The sequence below is a fragment of the Diceros bicornis genome, chromosome 18 (genome assembly GCF_020826845.1).
Source record: "Diceros bicornis minor isolate mBicDic1 chromosome 18, mDicBic1.mat.cur, whole genome shotgun sequence".
In the NCBI taxonomy this organism is placed as follows: domain Eukaryota; kingdom Metazoa; phylum Chordata; class Mammalia; order Perissodactyla; family Rhinocerotidae; genus Diceros; species Diceros bicornis.
The window spans coordinates 46,300,394-46,320,272 of record NC_080757.1 but is presented as its reverse complement, the minus strand read 5'-3'; the positions used below and the strand labels follow the sequence as shown (position 1 = coordinate 46,320,272).

At 43.2% G+C, this 19,879-nt stretch overlaps 1 protein-coding gene across 7 annotated transcripts in view; it reads right to left on the bottom strand.

Annotated features, from left to right (window-relative positions):
- Nucleotides 1-391: 391 nt before the first annotated feature.
- TANC2 (tetratricopeptide repeat, ankyrin repeat and coiled-coil containing 2) overlaps nt 392-19,879 on the bottom strand; it is a 401,816-nt gene continuing 382,328 nt past the window's right edge. For 5 of the 7 annotated variants that reach the window (XM_058561308.1, XM_058561312.1, XM_058561306.1 and 2 more), the window contains 9 exons: nt 17,672-17,805; nt 16,622-16,745; nt 11,497-11,672; nt 11,051-11,183; nt 10,465-10,494; nt 9,540-9,631; nt 7,429-7,575; nt 4,859-4,959; nt 392-3,273 (listed from right to left, as the gene is read on the bottom strand). In XM_058561308.1, the coding sequence (XP_058417291.1) occupies nt 1,314-3,273; nt 4,859-4,959; nt 7,429-7,575; nt 9,540-9,631; nt 10,465-10,494; nt 11,051-11,183; nt 11,497-11,672; nt 16,622-16,745; nt 17,672-17,805 (2,897 nt within the window). In that variant the 3' untranslated portion in view covers nt 392-1,313. The remainder of the gene's footprint in view (nt 3,274-4,858; nt 4,960-7,428; nt 7,576-9,539; nt 9,632-10,464; nt 10,495-11,050; nt 11,184-11,496; nt 11,673-16,621; nt 16,746-17,671; nt 17,806-19,879) is intronic. The other 2 variants (XM_058561309.1, XM_058561311.1) reach the window with 1 other exon arrangement.

Genomic DNA, 19,879 nt, shown 5'->3' with positions numbered 1-19,879 from the left:
CTTCACCCTGAAGTACTTTGCTGTGTCTGGTTTTCAAATATCACTCCACAAACACTCCTACCCAGAAAAAGAAAAGAAGAAACAATTCCTGTAATAGATAATGAAACTACAGATCTCGAAATGGAATTAGACAACACCTGGCACAGAATGCAATGGCCCTGGGTGCAAACTCGGAATAAGTCTTACAGTCCCATGAGAATTCAATTTGCTTCTCAAACAACCAATTTCTTCACTGTACCATCTGGGTTTAAAATAGGGGGCCAGTAGAACAAAATCTGGCTCTTAGGCAAAGATCCAACTAACAGGATTATTGCACCAATCAACCTTCAGGAAGAGTTTGCTTTTGGTGGAACATGATGCTCAGTGATGTATCAGGACCTAAAAAGTAGATTTTTCCAAGACAAAGATTTTCTACAGCCTTTCACTGAGAATCCAGAACAGTCTTTCTTTCTCTCTCTCTCTTTCCTCATATTTGTTTATTTCCTGCCCACCCATGGAAAATCAGTAGCTTTTAATGGTTAATTTAGCTAAAAATCTAAATAACTCTCAGTGAATTATTTTAAAATACCCATGATTCTCACCCAATTTCATTGGCTGACTGAAATATTTAAAGGGCTGCTTTGTTTTCTAAGTGTTCCTAAGATGCCTTTTGGGAAATCAAGGTAGTGACATTTCAAATTATATTATTTTTTTCCTTCCAATTTAACAGACTTATTTTTTCTCTTTCTCCTTGATCCCTTGACCATCACAGGAAGACCAGTAATAATCTAAATGAACATTGTAGACCTGATAACTGCAGGGAGCTGGCAGTCCAGGGGAGGAGACCATGGCACAAGAATGCACTGGGGGCTGGCTATTTGGATAACACTGGATAAGAATGCAAAGGCAAAGGGGCGTCACACTCTTTCTAAAGTTCCTAGAAGAAAACGAACAAGAACATCTTACTTTTGTAAAAAAGGAGAGAGACGTCTGCACAACAAGAACATCAGTGAAAACGATTGTCTCCTGGAAAAAGCTGACCAGTGTGTCTGATCTCCCTGGGTTAAAGCACACGGCACAACAATCTCCTCGTTGGCATCTGAAGGAGGGAAAGAGCATGTGGCTGGGGCACAGACAAGAGAAACTGAAGTCCTGGCTCACTGGAGGCCAGCTTCCCAGTCGGCTGCATGCAAAGGATTTCAGCATGTGGGCTGCCACCTCTGAACACCACACAGAAACTACATGAGAAATTAAGCCAGAGAACTACCTCAAATGTGGAAACCAAGCCTGAAAATGTGCAATGAAAACATGGGTCTCACTCCAACAAACGTCTTTTAAACATTAGACTCCACAAATGGTCTCTTTGGTTTGATAGGGGATGTCTGCCCTTGTCGAGAGTCCCGGGACAACTGCCTGTACAGGTTGTCCTGGTATGCCTGAGCCACAGGGAGGGTCCGAGCCACCTTCACGTCAGGATATGAGGAGGCCTGACTGACTCTCTCCAAGAGGTCTCCACGGGACCCATTTGCCAGTATCCCATGGGGGCTGTAATAATCGTCCTCCAGCAAATGGCCATTCTGTGCATTGTTGGTTTTGTTATAAAAGGCAATGTTGCTGATGGATGATGGTGGACTGAAGGACTCAGGCTGAGGCAGGTTGCCTGGAGATGTGGGACTGAGAACGGTATCCACTGATGACACTGCCCAGGTCCGATTTTGCTGGTGAAGGTGGGGGTACTGTTGAGTCCGGGCTGTTTTATCTATGATCCCCATGAATGGTGTGGTCCTGGATCGGGTGGGCTCACTGGGGTAACCTCCCTGAGTGGGAGACACTGGCGACAGCTCGTCACATGACCTATCATATGCCGGTTTTAGTGGGATCTCCATTTGCTGAATCGAGGAAGATGGCCGGAAGGTAGGAGTTAGGTTGGAGGTGGATGAGATACTATTGCTAGATGGAGAAAAGCGAAGGCCTACACTTTGGGAGTGCAGCAATGGCCTGGGAGTTGGTGGATGGGGTTTGATTTCATTAGGGTTGACACTAATAGGTCTTCTGATTAGATGTGACACATCAGGGGAACCTAGTTGGCTAGAAGAACGCTCCAGATCTAGTTTTGAGTGACAGACTGGGTAATAGGATGCGGACTGGCTACGCCCAATCTGTGGTGTCTGGCTGTATCTCATGCCACCTCGATAGGCTGAGGAAGGTCGCTGTGGAAGGTCTTCTTTGGTCAACCCTCCATGCTGACAAATGGCACCTGCACTCAGGCTGGCCTGGACATGCTGTACGGGTCTCCCATCCCCTACTATCCCCCCAATTGACCCTTGATAAACCAACCGGCTCTGACTTACTCCTATGTCTCCTTGTGAAGACTGGTATTTACTAGCCATTGAATGGGCTACTTGGCCATAGGCCCCTGTGGAGATGACAGTGCTTGAATGAACTGCTGAGCTGGGCTGATTGCTTCTCACAATCTGGGCCTTGGCAGGCTGCAGCCTGAGCCCCTGCTGGGGAACCGCCACAGGAAGCTGAGGCATCTGGTAGGGTCGCTGGGCCATTTTGGATAATGGAGATTTTGGTCTGCCAGGAAGCTGACTAACATTTGTTTCTTGCTGATAACGCACGGGTGAACCAGACTGAGATCTATAAACATTCATGCTTTCAGCTGGAGGGCTGGCCCGATACTGAGGGCCTCTACGGAGAGGGGAAGGGGGAGGGCTCGGGTACTCTTTGCCCTGCCCTCCCATAGGAGGGGGGCTGAAGCGGTAAGATCCACCCTGATGAGCGGGCGAAGTGTGTGGTGGGCTAGGCCTGTAATGAGAGTTCTGGTGAGTTGGAGAAAGAGCAGGTGAGGTGGACTGATAGCCCTGTCTAGTGGGAGAACCTATAGAACTACTGGATCGAAAGTCAAAAACCTGATGAGAGCCAAGAGGTGAGCTAGAGATGTAGGCTGAGTCACGATGGGCTGGAGAAGAAGGTGGGCTCTGGATTATTGGGAGCCCCTGACTGGGCCGAGCCTCTGTCTGGAGGCCGATGGAAACATTTTCAACATCCTGTTCCAGGTACTCCTCCTCGAATATATCTTGAACAGAGTATATATCTTCTTGCTGTGGTTCAGGTTCTGTTTCTTCTGGTAACTGCTGCTGAGGCTGCTGCTGTGGTGGCTGCTGCTGCTGTTGCTGCTGCATCTGTCTACACTCTTCCTCCACTCTCATCAGAAGTCTCTGGATCTCACGGTTGTTTGGACATAGCTTGATGGCCTCGTTCAGGTCCTCTAACGCTGCTGCAAACTGTCTGCTTGACAAAATGTAAACACAGGAACTGGAGTTATTCTGAATCAACAGGAATTACCAAGAGCTGAGAACATGGTCACTATTTCAGAGAACTGTGGTAGCATCTGTGGGAATATGGAGGGTTTTGGTTTCGTTTGATTGGTAAGGAAGGAAATAGGTAGGCTGTCATTCTAGAAGAGTCCAGAATGATTCCCTAGCCCATTCAGCCTCCATCTTCCTTCTGGCCTCTCTGGGATTAGTGGAGAAATGTCCCCATTTTGTCAGTCCAGCCAGGCCCTTCAGGAAGATTCTCTTAGTGCCCAAATGCACACCAGGCAGTATGAGGTTGGGTGGGGTTGTCATTTACAGGGTCACTGTCAATTAGCTTAGGAACAAAACTGTAACTACAATATTTAAAAATCTTGCTGATCCAGCAGAATTTTTTCTTTATATTCTTGACATTTTGGCTCCAATTTTCAGGCCTGTTCCATCGTAGGCAAGAGCTCTGTCTTCTGCCCTCTCTACTCCTTGCCCCACAGCACTGTTGCTCCTCCAATCCACTACATCAAAGCTCAGCAGGTATTAGGCTTGCTGACTGGGCAACTCAGATCTAATTTACAAAGGAAGACACAAACTGTCAGAGGTATTCCCATCCTCTCTATTAATGTTGCCTGGAAAAGGGGCAATTTGCCTTGCAGGGAGGGGATAATCCGGGGGTAAAGAGAATGTGATAGTCAAGCTTCTATAAGAACTTGGTTACTCCAGCTAGTGCAGACTAATATCATTGCCCCCGACATCACTAGACTTAACCTGGGTCTGATTTTCAGGACCATATCCCCACTGGTCACAGTAGTGAACTTGAAACAGTTCTTTCCCATGCAGAGCTTGGGAGAAGGGCGGGGCGCTGGGCAGGAGGCATCAATGACAGTGACAAGTTATCCAAAGATCACTGATGGCAGGTTCTAGGTCCTTCTGGAGACTTTCCTGCCCATTGGCCAAACCACAGCAGATGGGCATGAGGGATGGAGTTTCTCCTGGGTCCTCTCAATCCTGGCAGCAGCACCTCCTGTTTCCATGAGGGTGTGGTATGGTGTTGCGGGGAGAAGTTTAGGTGAGGAGGTTTGATGCCACCAGACTTGAGAAGACCCCAGAAGGAAGACTAAATAATCCAGGGATCCCCCAAATGCTTATTGGAAAAGAGGAGCCTGTGATATAAGTGACCCATCCTACTTTTCCCTCTACAAGGGTCGGGAGGATGTTTTGTTAAGTGATCTCCTCTTAAGTCACTGGTGTCTCTTTATGCTATCTGCTTTGGGGGTTAAAAAGTGATTGAGATATGGCAAAGGTTTCTCAGAAGAAGGTGCCATTCTCCAAAAATGAAAAGGCAGTTTTCTCACAAAATCAAATTCTCTCAATCTCCATTGCCCCAAAGATTTGCCAATCTTAAGCTGAGTACTGTGCTATGCGAGCCATCCCCAAAGCTTGGCCCTAAGAGTCCTCAGGGATAGACACATTTGGGTACAAATGCCCCAGGATGGCCTACATTGCCTTGGCCAGATTTTCAGAAAAGAGACCTCTTGCTTTTCACCCTCTCTCTCTCTCCTCACCTGCTGCTGCGTTTTGCCCTTGCTCTTGCATAGTAAGCTTCATAAGATTTCGGTTTCAGCTCCAGGGCCTTAGTAGCAAATTCCTCCGCCATTCCAAAATCCTGTCATTACAATAGGTGTGCAAATGAGTCATTGAAGAGATATGAAAAATAGACAACTTGGGAATAAAACAGATTATATGTACATTTCTTTGACATTTATGGATGGAACACCTGGGATTCTTGACATGCCTGGCATGGCTCTAGCCATGTGGCCTAGACTGAAAGTTCCTTCTGCCTTTGCCCTGAGTGGCCCTGCAACCATTCATGGGAATTTATCTGCCCAGAAGTATTAAAATACTTTTAATTTGCCCTCTTTCTGCCTTTCTAACAAAGTTTTTTATAGCCCAGAAGCCAAATGTTAACCCAATGAAGCTCCTGAAGTCGGAAACCTGAACTCTTGTTACAGACACGTGTATGAGGCAAACACACACATCTACACCTCATGTGAACTCTCATCTGACCCCCCACCTTCCTGCTGTACCCTTTATTCCTTGGTTTTCTAAAGGATGAGTGAAATTCAGGAGGATGGGGTCTGTGTAAAGGAGAACTAACTTACTCTGGAGAAGGACGGAGTAGGGACGTCAGGTAGACTTGGGTTCAACTATCTAGTCTGCTTTGTAATCCCTCAGGGCGTGTTGTGTGTTTTCTCATCCATACCTACTTCACAGGTAAGATCAAGAGCAATAGAGCATTTGAAAGCCCCATACACAGTTCCTGGCATGTAGTAGATGCTCAATAAATGGTAGTTTCCTTCCTATTTCACAGATGCTTCTCTGGCCTGTTCTTTCTCTTAACTGGTTCCTTACTTAGGAAACATTTAAAATAAAAAAAATAAATAAATAAAACAAGAGAGAACCCTGGCTGTGACTGGAGTCTGTGCTGTCACCTCACCTCTTGATCACTGAGGCTCCCTGGAGGAACATGGTCTCATCTATCCTCATTCTGAGAACCCCTGGGAACAGGGATCATGGGAATAAAGCTATAGTTTTTAAGATACTCTTACATACTAAGCTAAAAGGGAAGGTTTTTCTCCTTTTTTTAAAGCCACACAAAACCATGGTACAGCCACAGTAGCCTCTGGTTACACTTGTGATTCCTCAAGCAGAAAAGAGGCCTTAGGCAGAACAAAGGCCCTGGGGGCATAGGTAAAAATGGGGGAAAAAAAAATTAATGGGCAATTTTCTACCTAAGGAGACAGACTTCAGGTGCTTAGCGTAGTTGGTCACAGGAGGTGATTAACTGTTTCTGAACACATGTGGAACTAGAAAGAAAGCAGCCTATCCTATAGGGTCATCTTCTATCTCTATTCTGTTTTCAACCTTATCCTTTAATTTTTTCTTTTGGGACAATCATTATTTCTGGGAAGTTTAGAGTATTTTTAAGAAGTAAATTATTTGTTAGGCAAAAAAGAAGGCGGCAGGTTGATAGCAGCTCCTGAGCTTTTTGCCTCGTTCTCACTAGCTGGTGTTAAAGGAGGCCCATGGTGCCGTTTCTTCTGTTTCAAGTAAGCACCTCAATGCCTTCCCCAAGGCATCCCCTTCCCATGGGAACCGCTACTATACCCCCACTCTCCTCAACGCCTGGGGCCATAACTGTGTCCTCTGAGACCCCCAAGTCTGTATCAGGGCTCTTTTCATTGTCAGGTTTTAGATGGATGATATGAAGGTCCTATATACAAACAATCTTTCTGGAATTGAGAGCAGATCTCTTGCCACTGAGGCTGAAATATCACTTCTGTACAGCTGAGTTCTTTAATGATCAACATTCCTGTTTGGCTTGGATTGTATCTATGTCCTGAGGAACTGTGAGACCTCAGGCTGGTGGATGTCAGAGATTCCTGACAGGATCTTAGCTATTCCCAGTATCTGAGAGAGAGTTCTTGGCCCAGGAGTGTCTGCATGTCAAGGCTGCTGAGGGCATCAGAGACTATCTGCAAGGCAGGCAAGAAGGACCAAGGACTACCTAGGAGATAATAAAGGACCAGGAAGAATTCTAAGATTCTCTGTGTGACAAGAAGAGACATGGCATGCTAGAATAAAAAGATGAGGAAAGAAGTGAAAAGTTCAAGATTAGCCTTAGAGATTATAGCTTGAAGTCCATGGTCCTGAGGCCTCTTTCCAGTCCTTCCTTAAATGACTAGGGGGTCTACCAGAAAGGCAGGGAATAACTAAAATTCATATCTAATTGCAGCTGGAATTCTAATGACAACTGCTCTCACATTTTCCCAAAGACCAGAAAATTGACTTGGGGGTAGGGGAGGATGATGATGGTATTCCAATCACTTTCAGTGGGAATTATGAAAATTCAGAAAGCTACAAAGTGCCCACAGCATTAACTTTTTAACAGTTTGAGATACGGATTGTACTTAGACTTGATTTTTTTCAAATCGCAAATGTCAGTGCTCTGTGAAGGACAACCAAGTTCCAAATGGGGCAGAGGAGGATTTCAGGGGCCTGGTAAAAGGTAGTGAGTGACACGGACTGTCAACTTCCAGGATTGCAGAAAGGAGCTGGGATGAGAGGGACTTACGTTCATTTTCCTGCGACACCGTGAGAGGTTGAGGAGAAGAGACACCTTTAGCTCCCGGAAAGTTTTCAAGTCCTCACCAAACCCTTCTCTAGGGAATTTCTTCAGAGCATACTGGTAGCGCTGGGCTGCTTCCTTTACTTTACCTTTCTGATGGGAGTACAAGATGGCAAAACACACAGTTGGTCTGCTGAGCAGCTGAGGACGTCTGTTCCCACTCCCTTCCTCCTCTCAGTTATTACTAGGGGTTAGCCCTCCCAAACACCAGCGTAGAGAGTGGCTCTGGCTCTGATGGTGAGAGCAGAAGGGTCCAGTCTTTCCCACAGGAAACTCACCTTGCAGGAAGGCAAGGTTGCAGGGGATACCCAAGATACAAGCCGGAGAAACAGAGCCTTGGCATGTCAAAGGCCCAGGACCTCAGCTTCCCAACTGGATTCTCGGGGGACTGACTGTTCATTTCAAAGGAACTTTTTCTTCACCTGATCTCCATGGTATACATATCATTTCCTAGCCCCAAGCACTCCAAAGTTATTACTACGTCCTTAATTTTGGCTTGTCTGGAAAACTCTTCTTGTTTGATATTCCACCTTGCTAGTCCTCTAGAAGAGGCCATTCCCTTCCTCACAAAAACTGTGGGTGCTAAAACAATCTAGCTGTTGCTTCCCTAATCTCATGGCATAAAATAAAATAAATCAGTTTTCCTCTTGTGTTTGGAAAAGGCCTGGAATAGGTTGGTAGTAGAGAAGTGAAGTTTAGAATTTGTGAGTCTATCTGACTACGTAGGAGGGGTTTTTCAAGATGAAGTAAATCTACGACCAACCTAGGGACCTGGTTACAGGGGCCTTGAACTTTTCTTACATTTTGTATCTGAAAATCGATAAGCTGAGCCCAGAATGATGCAGGAGGCATCTCCCATTCCTTTAGGTGATCTGTATCCTCTCCATTCCTTCTCTATAGCTGCAACTCCATCAGGGAGCCCCATATTTTATTTTCTCTATAGCACCTTTCATTAAGGAGAGATTTGGAGTCTTCCAGGGTAGAATTCTGGGTGGGAACAGGAGTAGCTCTGCCTATTCTCATTAGAAGGTAGGACTCCTTGTCTTGGAATATCAGAAGTTATGTTATAACCAGGGCTTATATTCTTGAGAGCAATGCCATTCTCAAGTCCATAAATATGGCAGCTAGAGTAATGAGGCCCTTCTTTGAAGTCATATGAAATCATTGTTAGGTCAGCACTCAAGTTTCCTAGAAGCCTAAGAGTCCTAGATTATCATGACTCTCACTCAAAGAGTCCTCAGGAAATACAACTCTGCTCCCAGGAACTCTGTATACTCCTTACACAAGGGGAATAATGTGCTTCACAATCATTTCCTCATCTTCGGGCCTGGGGATGTCTCAGTGATGCCTGCTGCCAAAAGCTGGGCTGGATTTGTATTTATCTTTAGGAGAAGATGATTCAGCTAATCTTAACACAACAAGGTAACTCTGACATGGAATGTTCTTAAGGGATTTCCTATAGGCCGTGGGAGTTTGTTAGGGTATGGAGCTTTCAGCTTGAATTGTAACTCCATACTTGTTGTTGTTGTCCTTCCAGTGAGTGACTTCAAGCAAATCTTATAATTGTTATTTGTCTCAGTTTCCTTATCTTACTCAGAGATGCTGATAAACTATTATTACTACAGACTTTTTAATCTATGTATATATTAAATAAGAAACCTAAGATCAAGGCCTCTTTTCCATGGACTAGAAATATCTGTACTACATAATTTTACTTCTACTTGTCCCATGAATTTCCAGGTCTCACTTAGCAGATTCCAAATATAATCTACATAACTGCCTATTAGTGATCAGGTAAAACTAGGTCTTTAGGTTGATCAGCTGTAGGCATGTGTAGGCTACTCTTTCTCTCATCGAGAAGGCAAAAACCCACGATCAACTTATGCACCTGTCACTGAGGGATGGCATTTTCCCTTTGCCTCTAGAACCAAGGATGAGAACTGTCAAGACTTTGGTACATTCTATATGTAGAAAACAGTCAGTGGCTATTTCAAGGAAACTTTGTTCCCCTCTCCCCTCACCTTATAAAACGAAACTTTGTTCCCCTCTCCCCTCACCTTATAAAACATGTCCCCCTCTTCCATCAGCTTGCTCAAGAGGATGATCATGATGTCTGGTTTGGAGGTGGCCATCGCCCATGTGGCTGGACCTGTAGTGTACAGGATGCATGATGGGTAAAAAACTCATACAATGTAAGGGTGGTAGGAAGCTAGGTGAAAAAAACATCCTGGGGGAATTTCTGCTGAGAGAACAACTTGCTCCACAACAATTTCCTCATCTTTTAGACCTGGGAGTATCTTAAGGACTCCCACTGCCAAGAAGCTGCATTGGATTTGTATTCACCTTAAAATAAGAATATCTGAACTGTCTAAGCTTGCACATAGAAGGGCAGCAAAGTCTACATGTTGCATTTTGGTAGGCAATGGCTTAGTTTGGAGTTATTTTAAACAAGAAAATTGGGAGAAATGGTTTATATTAAATGTCACCATACGATTTTAAAAATCCAAAAAGGGTAATTTATTTTAGAATTTGGGACTGAAAACCCCTAACTGTTTAGTCTCTTAATTTTTAAATATGTACTTTGCAGAAGGGAAACCATTAAAGACTGTAAAGGCTCCCTTAATTTATAAGTATCAAATGGACTCCCTGGGATTTGCTTTGAACCAGGAGCACAGTTCCAATGTCAAACAGATGTGAAACAAGCCAACATTAGTGAGGACTACTTTATCCACAAAGAGAAAGAAAAGGTTAAACTGATTAGTTTACAGATGGCTGAATTATTTACCAACTAAGCTTTTCAGGGTTAGTTATCAAAAGTTCAAGTTATTCTCTACAACAGTCATTAAAAAAAATCTTCTTTTAAGGTGAAGTAAATTAAAAGATTAGAGGTGTAGGGAACTCATGCAGGCTAAATCAAAGAGGAGAAGGCAAAGCTGACCAAGCCATCAGACCACGCCTGATGCTGACAGCGGTGAGATATACCTCGTGGGCGACTCGGTAACGTCTGACAACCTTCAAAGAAAGGAGAAAACAAAAAGTTGTAGGAGAGGAAAAAAAAAAATGGATGAAGGTGAAAAAAAAAAAAAGAAGGAAAAAGCAGCAGTGAGAGGCAGGCAGCAAAAAGCCAGCATATCAGCCAACCCTTGTCTACAGGTCTGTGGGATGGGGGAGCAGATGGGACAGCAGCAGCAGGGGCTTGAGAGTCTGAAGCACATACAGAGCAAGGGAAAGCAAAGGCTCACGGCAGTGCAGGGATCCAGGATGCTCACAGGGTGGGGCTGGTACAGAGGCGTTAGCACTAAGATGTACTTAAGGTCAGAGCAGCCTCCTGGCTAAGGCAACTAGGGGCATGGCAGGTAACTATGCGGTATTGGACACAGGGTAGTATAGACCATGGCTCAGATGGTGCTTTCTCTGGGCCGAGAGACTTTCTGTTTACTTGGACAATAACTGGGCCAGGGTAGAGGGGAAACTATATACACTCACAACAAAAACCCAGGGCAGCCAGACCACTGGACCACTCTGGCCCCTGGGCACAGATGGCCAGCACCTTCTTCCTTTCTCCTACCTATCTTGGCTCCTTTCTTCAGAAGAGTGACAACAACAGAAGTGTTCCGGCACCCCACTGCCCTATCCAAAGGGCGCATTCCGCTGTAGTCAACATGCTCGATCATGGCCCCGTGATCCACCAGGAACTGGACCTAGGACATGGATCAAGCAGAGTGGTTAACACAAGTGCAATGGCCCAGCACTTCTCCACTGAGGGCTCCGGCTGCTGCCTGCCTTTTATTCAGCTGCTGGTCTGAAGCAGGCTGGGTAGCCATGGTATTTCAGGCTGTACCTATATTTTCATCTTCAATGGTGTTTTGAATATTCCCGCCTTTAGCAAGTATAGATCCGAGACTTCATATCACTAATAATCAAAATGTTATTCTACCCTCAACCCCAGATAACATTATGGATGGAGAACCTTCCCTATCCCTACTACCCTAAGGCTTGTTTAAAGACACTCACCACCTCAGCATCACCATAGAAAGCTGCCAGATCCAGTGGGGTGCGGCCATTCTTGTCCGCATGGTCTGTGGCAGCTCCATTATCCACCAGAGAACGAACTACTGAGAGATGACCCTTCAAACAAGCCCAGCTGAGGGCTGTCAATCCTTCTTTGTCCATTAGAGCAATGGAGGCACCTACAAAAGCAAGCATAACACAGGGCTGAGGAAACATGAAAACCATGAAAATTCACAGCAGGAGGGAAAGCTGCTACTTAAGGTGGACACTCTGCTGAAGCAGCTTGTCTCTGGTATGTGAGTTATATTTCAAAAAAATTGTTAAAAAAATGGATCCTACAAGCTGTCACTAGAAGAGAGTCCAGTTGTTTTACTGGGTATTCCAGGTCCTCTACAGTCTATCCCAAGCTTACTCTCTATCCTTAAGTTTCATTCCTCCACTGTGAGAATCCTCTATTTTGGCCAAATGGATGTGCTCACTGCCTCTAGAATCTCCCATAAATATTCCCATATCCCCACTTTTGGTTATGTTGCTCTTATGTGTGGAATATCTTTTCTTTCCCCATGGCTTGCCTCACTTCTACCCATTCTCTAGGAACTATCTCAAATCCCCCTGTCTCCAAGAAGCTTCTCCCGGTTCACTGTTACCTCATCTTCAATCTGCTTAACATATGTCACCTTATTCTGTTATTAATCTTTTTTAATGTATCTTACTTGCATGTAGTAAATTATCAATGAATGTTTTCTGAACTCAGTGAAAGTCTTTCATTTATAATAGTATCAATTCCTTGAGAGATTCTCATAAAATAGGAGCTCGGTACATGTTTATCATTGATTATAGTACCAGGCCACTTCTTCCTCCCTAGAACGTGGGTGAAAAGGACTCATGGGGAGAGACTGAGCCCAGGCCACAAAGGAAACTGGAGTTTAATTAAACTAGTCAGCTTTCAATAACCTCGGCCCCACTCTCTTAGCCCCTTTTATATCCTGCATCTGCTCCCCTTCAACATTTCTATTTTCATCTGTAAGAATCAAGCATACTTGACACACTGTTTTGTAATTAGTCTAAAATTCAAAATACATTTAGTTCTTAGCCTAGATTGTAAGCTCTTGGATGGCAAAGAGCCTATCATTTCCTTGCTAGTTTTGAAGAGTACTTAAGACAATTCTTTTCACACAGTTGGCATGTCATACTTATTCACTAAATTAGAGATCAACTTACAGTACATGGAACACTTTCCAGGCTGTCTCCTCAGCTGGACAGGATTCAGATGTCTGATCAAGCTTAGGATCTGCCACAGCCAGGCTTAGGGTCCACCCAGCAGTTATCTGGCCTACCTCCTTTGTATCCCAAGAGGTCAGATAACCAGACTTTGCGGCTTCCCATAGCAGGAGGAAGGGCTGGAAGGTATCATATCTCTAACCCTGATGAGAGCTATTTATGAACTCAGGGGTTATCTTTTATAATGGTGTAGTTTGCAATTAAAACCTTGATTCTAACATGGAATGAATTTGAATATGGGACAGAATTCAAGGAGTTTTCTCAGATGCAACATCTATAAATTCCCTGGACAGAGCCTCTCGGGGTGGAAAAAGCAGGTTGAGAAGATTCTGGATGTATATTACAGAAAAATTGGTTTTCCAAAAATAAGGAGAGCTGGAATTTAAGAGATTAAAAGGAGATACATATGAAATAAACCCATATGTTTAATTTACTTCCAAAATTCAATTTGTAATCTTCCTCTTCTTTCTTTTCTTCCCCTTGCAGTTAATGGAATCACAGTTCTCCCAAACATCCATCTTAAAACTCTGGAGTTATCTTCATCTTGTCCATCCTTCTTCTTTCCTACATGTAATCAATCTTTATATCCCAAACCTTTTTGCACTTGGCCCTTCTGTTCTAACAGCTACTGCACCTGGATTAGGGCCTATTTTTTTTTTTTTCTTTTGAGATCAGCCCTGAGCTAACATCCATGCTAATCCTCTTCTTTTTGCTGAGGAAGACCGGCTCTGAGCTAACATCTATTGCCAATCCTCCTCCTTTATTTTTCCCCCTAAAGCCCCAGTAGATAGTTGTATGTCATAGTTGCACATCCTTCTAGTTGCTGTATGTGGGATGTGGCCTCAACATGGCCAGACAAGCGGTGCATCGGTGCGTGCCTGGGATCCGAACCTGGGCCGCCAGTAGCAGAGCGCTCGCACTTAACCGCTAAGCCATGGGGCTGGCCCAAGGGCCTATTACCTCTCATCTATTCTATTGCAATGGCTTCTAACTGATCCTCTGGTCCTCTATAATTCCTTCATCAAATCTTACTATTCACACCACTGCCAGAGTGACTTTTCCCTTTAAAGCACAACTCTGGCATCAATTCCCTTTGTAAAAATCTTGAAAGGTTCCCATTGCCTTCAGAATTAAGTCCAAACTCTTTTAATCTGTTCCTTTTCAATTTCTTTCTACATACATTTCCAATTTTATTTCCCAACAGTCCTCATATACTTCACTAGACAACTCGCATATTTCCTCAAACCTGCTGTGTACTGTTCCTCCTCCTTGACCTTTTCATTTACATTTTTCCCCTCCCTAAATACAGAACATTTTTCTTATTCAAATTTCAAAGTCTGTCCTAATCTAACTTAAATACCTTTATCTGAGCACCTAGGATTCTCTGCTTTTTAAGATAGTTATCTTTGTTTCATCCCTTCCTTGTCAGATTAGATATATCCTTTAAGGGCACAGATTATACTGTATAATTTAAAAAAGAGGGCCAGCCCAGTGGCTTAGTGGTTAAGTGCGCTCCGCTACTGGCGGCCAGGGTTCGGATCCCAAGCGCGCACCGATGCACCGCTCCTCCGGCCATGCTGAGGCCGCGTCCCACATACAGCAACTAGAAGGATGTGCAACTATGACATACAAATCTACTGGGGCTTTGGGAAAAAAAGGAGGGGGATTGGCAATAGATGTTAGTTAGCTCAGAGTCGGTCTTCCTCTGCAAAAAAAAGAGGAGGATTAGCATGGATGTTAGCTCAGGGCTGATCTTCCTCACAATAAAATAAAAAAAAATAAAAAAGAAATTACTCATAGTTCCTAGCATAGTGTTCTGCAAATAATGAAGGCTAAGTAAATGCCTGTAGAATTCGTTGATTTAGTGAAAGTTTCTGATTTAATTGTGAAAAAAATGAAACAATACAAAGACCAGAATGTCTGCAGTGGTAAGGGAGAACAAACTTCTGGCATCTGTGCCTGATGAGCTTCTACTGGCATGTGGCAGACACTGTGCAGCTATCTAAAGGTTATCAGTGGCTGAAGAGGTCCTGCCTTTTCCAGGGACTCAGGCTGTTCTGGGATATTTACTCCTGCCACATCTTATCCTGAGAATCTAGGCACATCCCCCTTTCTTCCCCAGCCCCCTCCTAGCAGAAGTGAGAACAGATATCATGAAACCAGATATCATGAAACATGATATCTGAAACATATCATGAAACATCATATCATGGTATCATGATATCAAGATATCATGAAACCAAACTTGTTTGGTGGCTTGTACTGGGGAAGCAAGAACCACTTTGCACACCGGGAGAGCAGTTCTCTGATTCTTACCCAGCCTTGTGAGTCGGAAACAAATCTTCTTGGGAAGACACAGCTAAAGATCCAATAAGTCTCTAACTCAGTTGCAGTTTCAAATCTTAGAAGAAACCTCATTTTCTTCCTAACTCAATTACCCTCAGCTGCTCTGGCCTGGGCATGATTCTTCAGGAGGCTGGTTTCCTTGAAGTGCACGTGCTTGAGGATATAATTACAGGCACACTTTGTTTTATTGAGCTTCACTTTACTGTGCTTCACAGATATTGAGTTTTTTACAAGACCCTCCACCAGCAAAAAGATTACAACTCGCTGAAGGCTCAGATGATAGCATTTTTTAGCAATTAAAAAAATGTATATATTTTTTGGTGAGGAAGATTTGCCCTCGTCTTGCTGAGGAAGATTGGCTTTGAGCTAACATCTGTACCCATCTTCCTCTATTTTGTATGTGGGATGCTGCCACTGCATGGCTTGATAAGCAGTGCGTAGGTCTGCACCTGGGATCCCCAGGCCACCAAAGGGGAGCACGGGAACTTAACCACTATGCAACTGGGCTGGCTCCAGCAATAAAATATTTTTAAATTAAGGTATGAATATATTTTTTTAGATATAATGCTATTGCACACTTAACAGACTACAGTATAGTGTAAACATAACTTTCATATGCACTGGGAAACGAAAAAATTCTTGTGACTTGCTTTATTTTGATATTCGCTTTATTGCAGTGGTCTGGCACCAAACCTGCAATATCTCCGAGGTATGCCTGCATAGACGTGTATGTCCAGTTAACTAATAGGGATGGCTAACTGGAATGGAGTGATTAAGGCTGGTCACAATCACACTACCTCCTTCTTCATGTAAATGCTCAAGCTCCACTAGATGGTACTGTAGAGTTACCAGTGACTTGACCTTTCTATTATGGAGGCCCACCATCACTTACCACTGTTTTGCACAGGTGACTGAGGTCATAGTAATCAAAAGGAGTCTGAAATGCTTCTGATGGTGGTGTGACCACAATCTCCTTTAATTTATTTCCTATTCACAGGGAATATGGGAATGTTGGTAAATGTCAAAAGGAATTTATTACAACAGGAGGATAATAACATCCTGATTCCTCAAATAGGGTCCCACTGTCAGCAACTGTCTTAACCTTCATTTGCCTCCTTTGGATATAAGAAAAATATTAGTTGTGCAGGCTTACAAAAGAATTGATAAAGTTAAAGTCAAAATACAATCCCTGGAAGATGAACATTTATTGAGTGTATATTAAAAAATCAAAGTTTGGAGATTACTGACTTGAATTAAAGAGTTTAGAATATGCCAATTTGATCAGAATACCAAAAATCCCTCAAGCTATAAGGAAATAGAGAATGTCAGAGTTAGAAGGGTCCCACTGCACATGAAAGGAGAGGAACTGGACTTTTATTTTCTAACCAGCTGGATTAATAACATCTATCCTTAACATCTCTTGGAATCCATCACTGGAAATCATGAGCTCCTTGAGTTATTATAGGCACTGACCATCCAGTTCTGGCATCCCAGGACTCACCTTGTGCAAGAAGAAAGTCCACGGTTCCTAGATGGCCTTCGGAAGCAGCCATCATCAGGGGAGTACGGCCCTGCTTGTCTGCCATGTTGACATCAGCTCCATGGGTGAGTAAAAGATCAACAATCTGTAAGTGCAGAGAAACAGGTACCAACTAGCCAGGAAGAGCTGCTGAGCAGTCCCACGCATGCTGGCCCTACACTGTGTGAATGCCCACTGCTGTACAGGTGAGTCAGCTCTACATGTAACTTTCCACTGCAAGAACCCCCTCTAGTTCCAGCACAGTCCTGGTACCATGTGATTTGATCTGTGATTCTCTAAGGCACAGCCAAATGAGAAGAATTCAACTCTGAATGTTTTACTTAGCCACTAAGTAAAAAAGAAGATAACAAAGGCCAAGATGTAGACTAAACAATCCCATAATGGAAGCTCCAACACAAGTCACTACCTAAGTCAGGGTCATTTTATTGACCTCTAGGAGTTGCAAACCTGCCTGCAATGAATATTTATGACCAAACTGAATACAATCAAGTGCTCTGATAACTCTTTAGCACTGTTTGGCTTCTAGAGACTTTTTTCTACTCAAATATTTCCAAAGATTATTACCGATATGCTTTCTTTTCTATCCTAAGTGTATAAATTAGCATTTATTCAGAATCCAAACATCTGGAAAGATCGCATAACTTGAATTTACATACACCACATTTTCTTTTAGCAAGTCTGAGACACCCTGCAAGTAAGTGGTTAGATCTGTTGAGATATGAACCTTCCAGAGAAGGTGTGGATACTCTGAAATGTGAGAAAGATGTCATTTCATGACCAGGCCAAAAGTAGCTAGTCCTTCTATACAATATAGATTACGATGATGATTTTGAATGTTAACTTTCTGACATATTCTCAGTTAACCAGAAAATTAATAACAAAGGCCCAAATCCTCAAACCTGATGACAGCTGGGTAATCCAAACTTTGTGATGTTTTTTGCTCTCTGCTTCAGAAGTTCCCACTTAGGACTCACCCCTGGCTGAGGGACTGGAAGTAGGTACCCTGCTTACCTGCCAGTGGCCCTGGCGAACAGTGCTGAATAGGGGCACTGCCCCTCGGCGGTTTGGCTGGGCTACTGCTGCCCCTTGTTCCAAGAGCAGACGACACACCTCCAGTTTACCCCTTCCGGCTGCAGCTGTCAGGGCTAAGGGCAGAGAACACAGACTTAGGACAGGTGGTTCTTGCCCTCTCCAGCCTTCACGTTAAGCACGGCGCATATCTGTGTTTGATGAATATAACTGCTACTTTATCTCCAAGAATAATGATTTTAGGTACCTTTGCCATGAAGGAAACTTTTAAAGAAAAATAACGAATTAAACCACATTTAAATAGGCTTACAACATATAGAGACAACTATAATAACGAATTTATTGAAAAGTCACCTTTGATCAAACTTATGTGGTTTCATTTTTTCCTACTCAGACTGTCTTCTCTGCTTTTGACCTATCTCTTTTTTGGTACCTCTTCCTAGCTACAAATCTTTTACTGGTCTATGTGTGGGTAGAATGTAGAAAGAAAGGCCTTTTCAGAGTAAGGTCTTTTTTAGAATTAACTAGGAACAACCTCTGGCCAACCTCTACTGCTGGGCCCTTAAATCCCAAGAATCAGGAATTGCAGTCTAAAGGCCTTGGGCCAGTTTTCATTTTTTTTCTTCATTAGTTTCTAGACAGAAGTTTCTAGTACACTTGCAACCATTTTTATATTAGGCTCAGAATTGTTCAAGGTAATAGTCTTAAAGATGAGAGAAGAGGTATGACAAAGGCTCTTTTCATCTGAATATAAAGTAATGGAGTCATAGATTTAAAAAAGCTGTAGTGTGGGGCCGCCCCGGTGGCGCAAGCGGTTAAGTGTGCGCGCTCTGCTGTGGCGGCCCGGGATTCGCTGGTTCAGATCCTGGGCGCGCACCGACGCACTGCTTGGCAAGCCATGCTGTGGCGGCACCCCATATAAAGTGGAGGAAGATGGGCATGGATATTAGCCCAGGGCCAGTCTTCCTCGGCCAAAAAAGAGGAGGATTGGCAGATGTTAGCACAGGGCTGATCTCCTCACAAAAAAAAAAAAAAAAAAGCTGTAGTGAGTATGAGACACAGCAGGAAGCAACTTAAAACATTCTTCTTTTTGTGCTATTGTCTGTTGTTTATGATCTTTGCTACAGTGGAGATTCTATGAATGCCTAGTTCATCCTCTGAGTATTATTTTAACAGTAGTAAGAGGAATTTAGAGATATACTTTCTACTAAGTCCATACACGAACAAATACATATTTGTCTCATTTAACTAGGGGATCTCAAATGCATAGCTTTAGCGTTTTAAAAAACGGATAAAGGTAGGGAGGATGGTAAATATTGTTAGAAGATGGCAGGAGTTATGCTTTTATAGAAAGAGGATAAACTTTTTTTCCAAATAGACTTGGAAACTTGATGTGGTGGTTAGCAGGTCCTTTCTTTATTATGCCCATTTACTCCAATGACAAATCAGAAAAAGATAATATTTGGCAGATGCAGATATTTCAGTTTGCAAATGTTGGTGTCTAATCAGGGAAGTAATTGAAATTTCAAATCAAATGGTCACTTGTAATTTTTTTCATTTAAGTGCAAATTATGGCATTTTGTCTTTGGTCTTGGCCAAATTTATCCACAACTGACTCATATGCAAAACTCAAACTACCTGTAATTTCCACTAAGATAAACTTTCAAGTAATCTTTTCTCTAGGATAAGAAGGGCTTATGAAGGAAAATGTGACAATTTTAGAAGATATATTCACTCTTAAATTAGATATATCTATGCCTTGTCTTATGTGTATTTTCAGTTTTATTTTTGAACTCTTAACATTGGCATTGCTGTCCTATTCCTTACAGAAGGGCAGAGGCTTGGTCCTATCTGAGGTGAGGGTCATTTCCAAGCCCTGAATGGATGAGTACAGGTAGTGATGGGTATGATTATTTACTTGAAAAAGAAGCTTTGTCTCTTGTTCTTTAAATCAAAGTGATCCTTCCTCTTTTTCAAGTTCATATTTCTAAAAGTTCAGAAAAAAATCTTTAGTTCTTGGGTCAGAACACAAGAGTAGCTTAAGAAGTTGACTGGAAATCATCCTATTGTACACCCTGAACTTAAACAATGTTATATGTCAACTATATCTCAGTAAAGCTGGGGGAAAAAAAAAGAACCTGACTGGGTTAGACACACATTAGGAACCATAAGAATCATCTCGTTGGTACA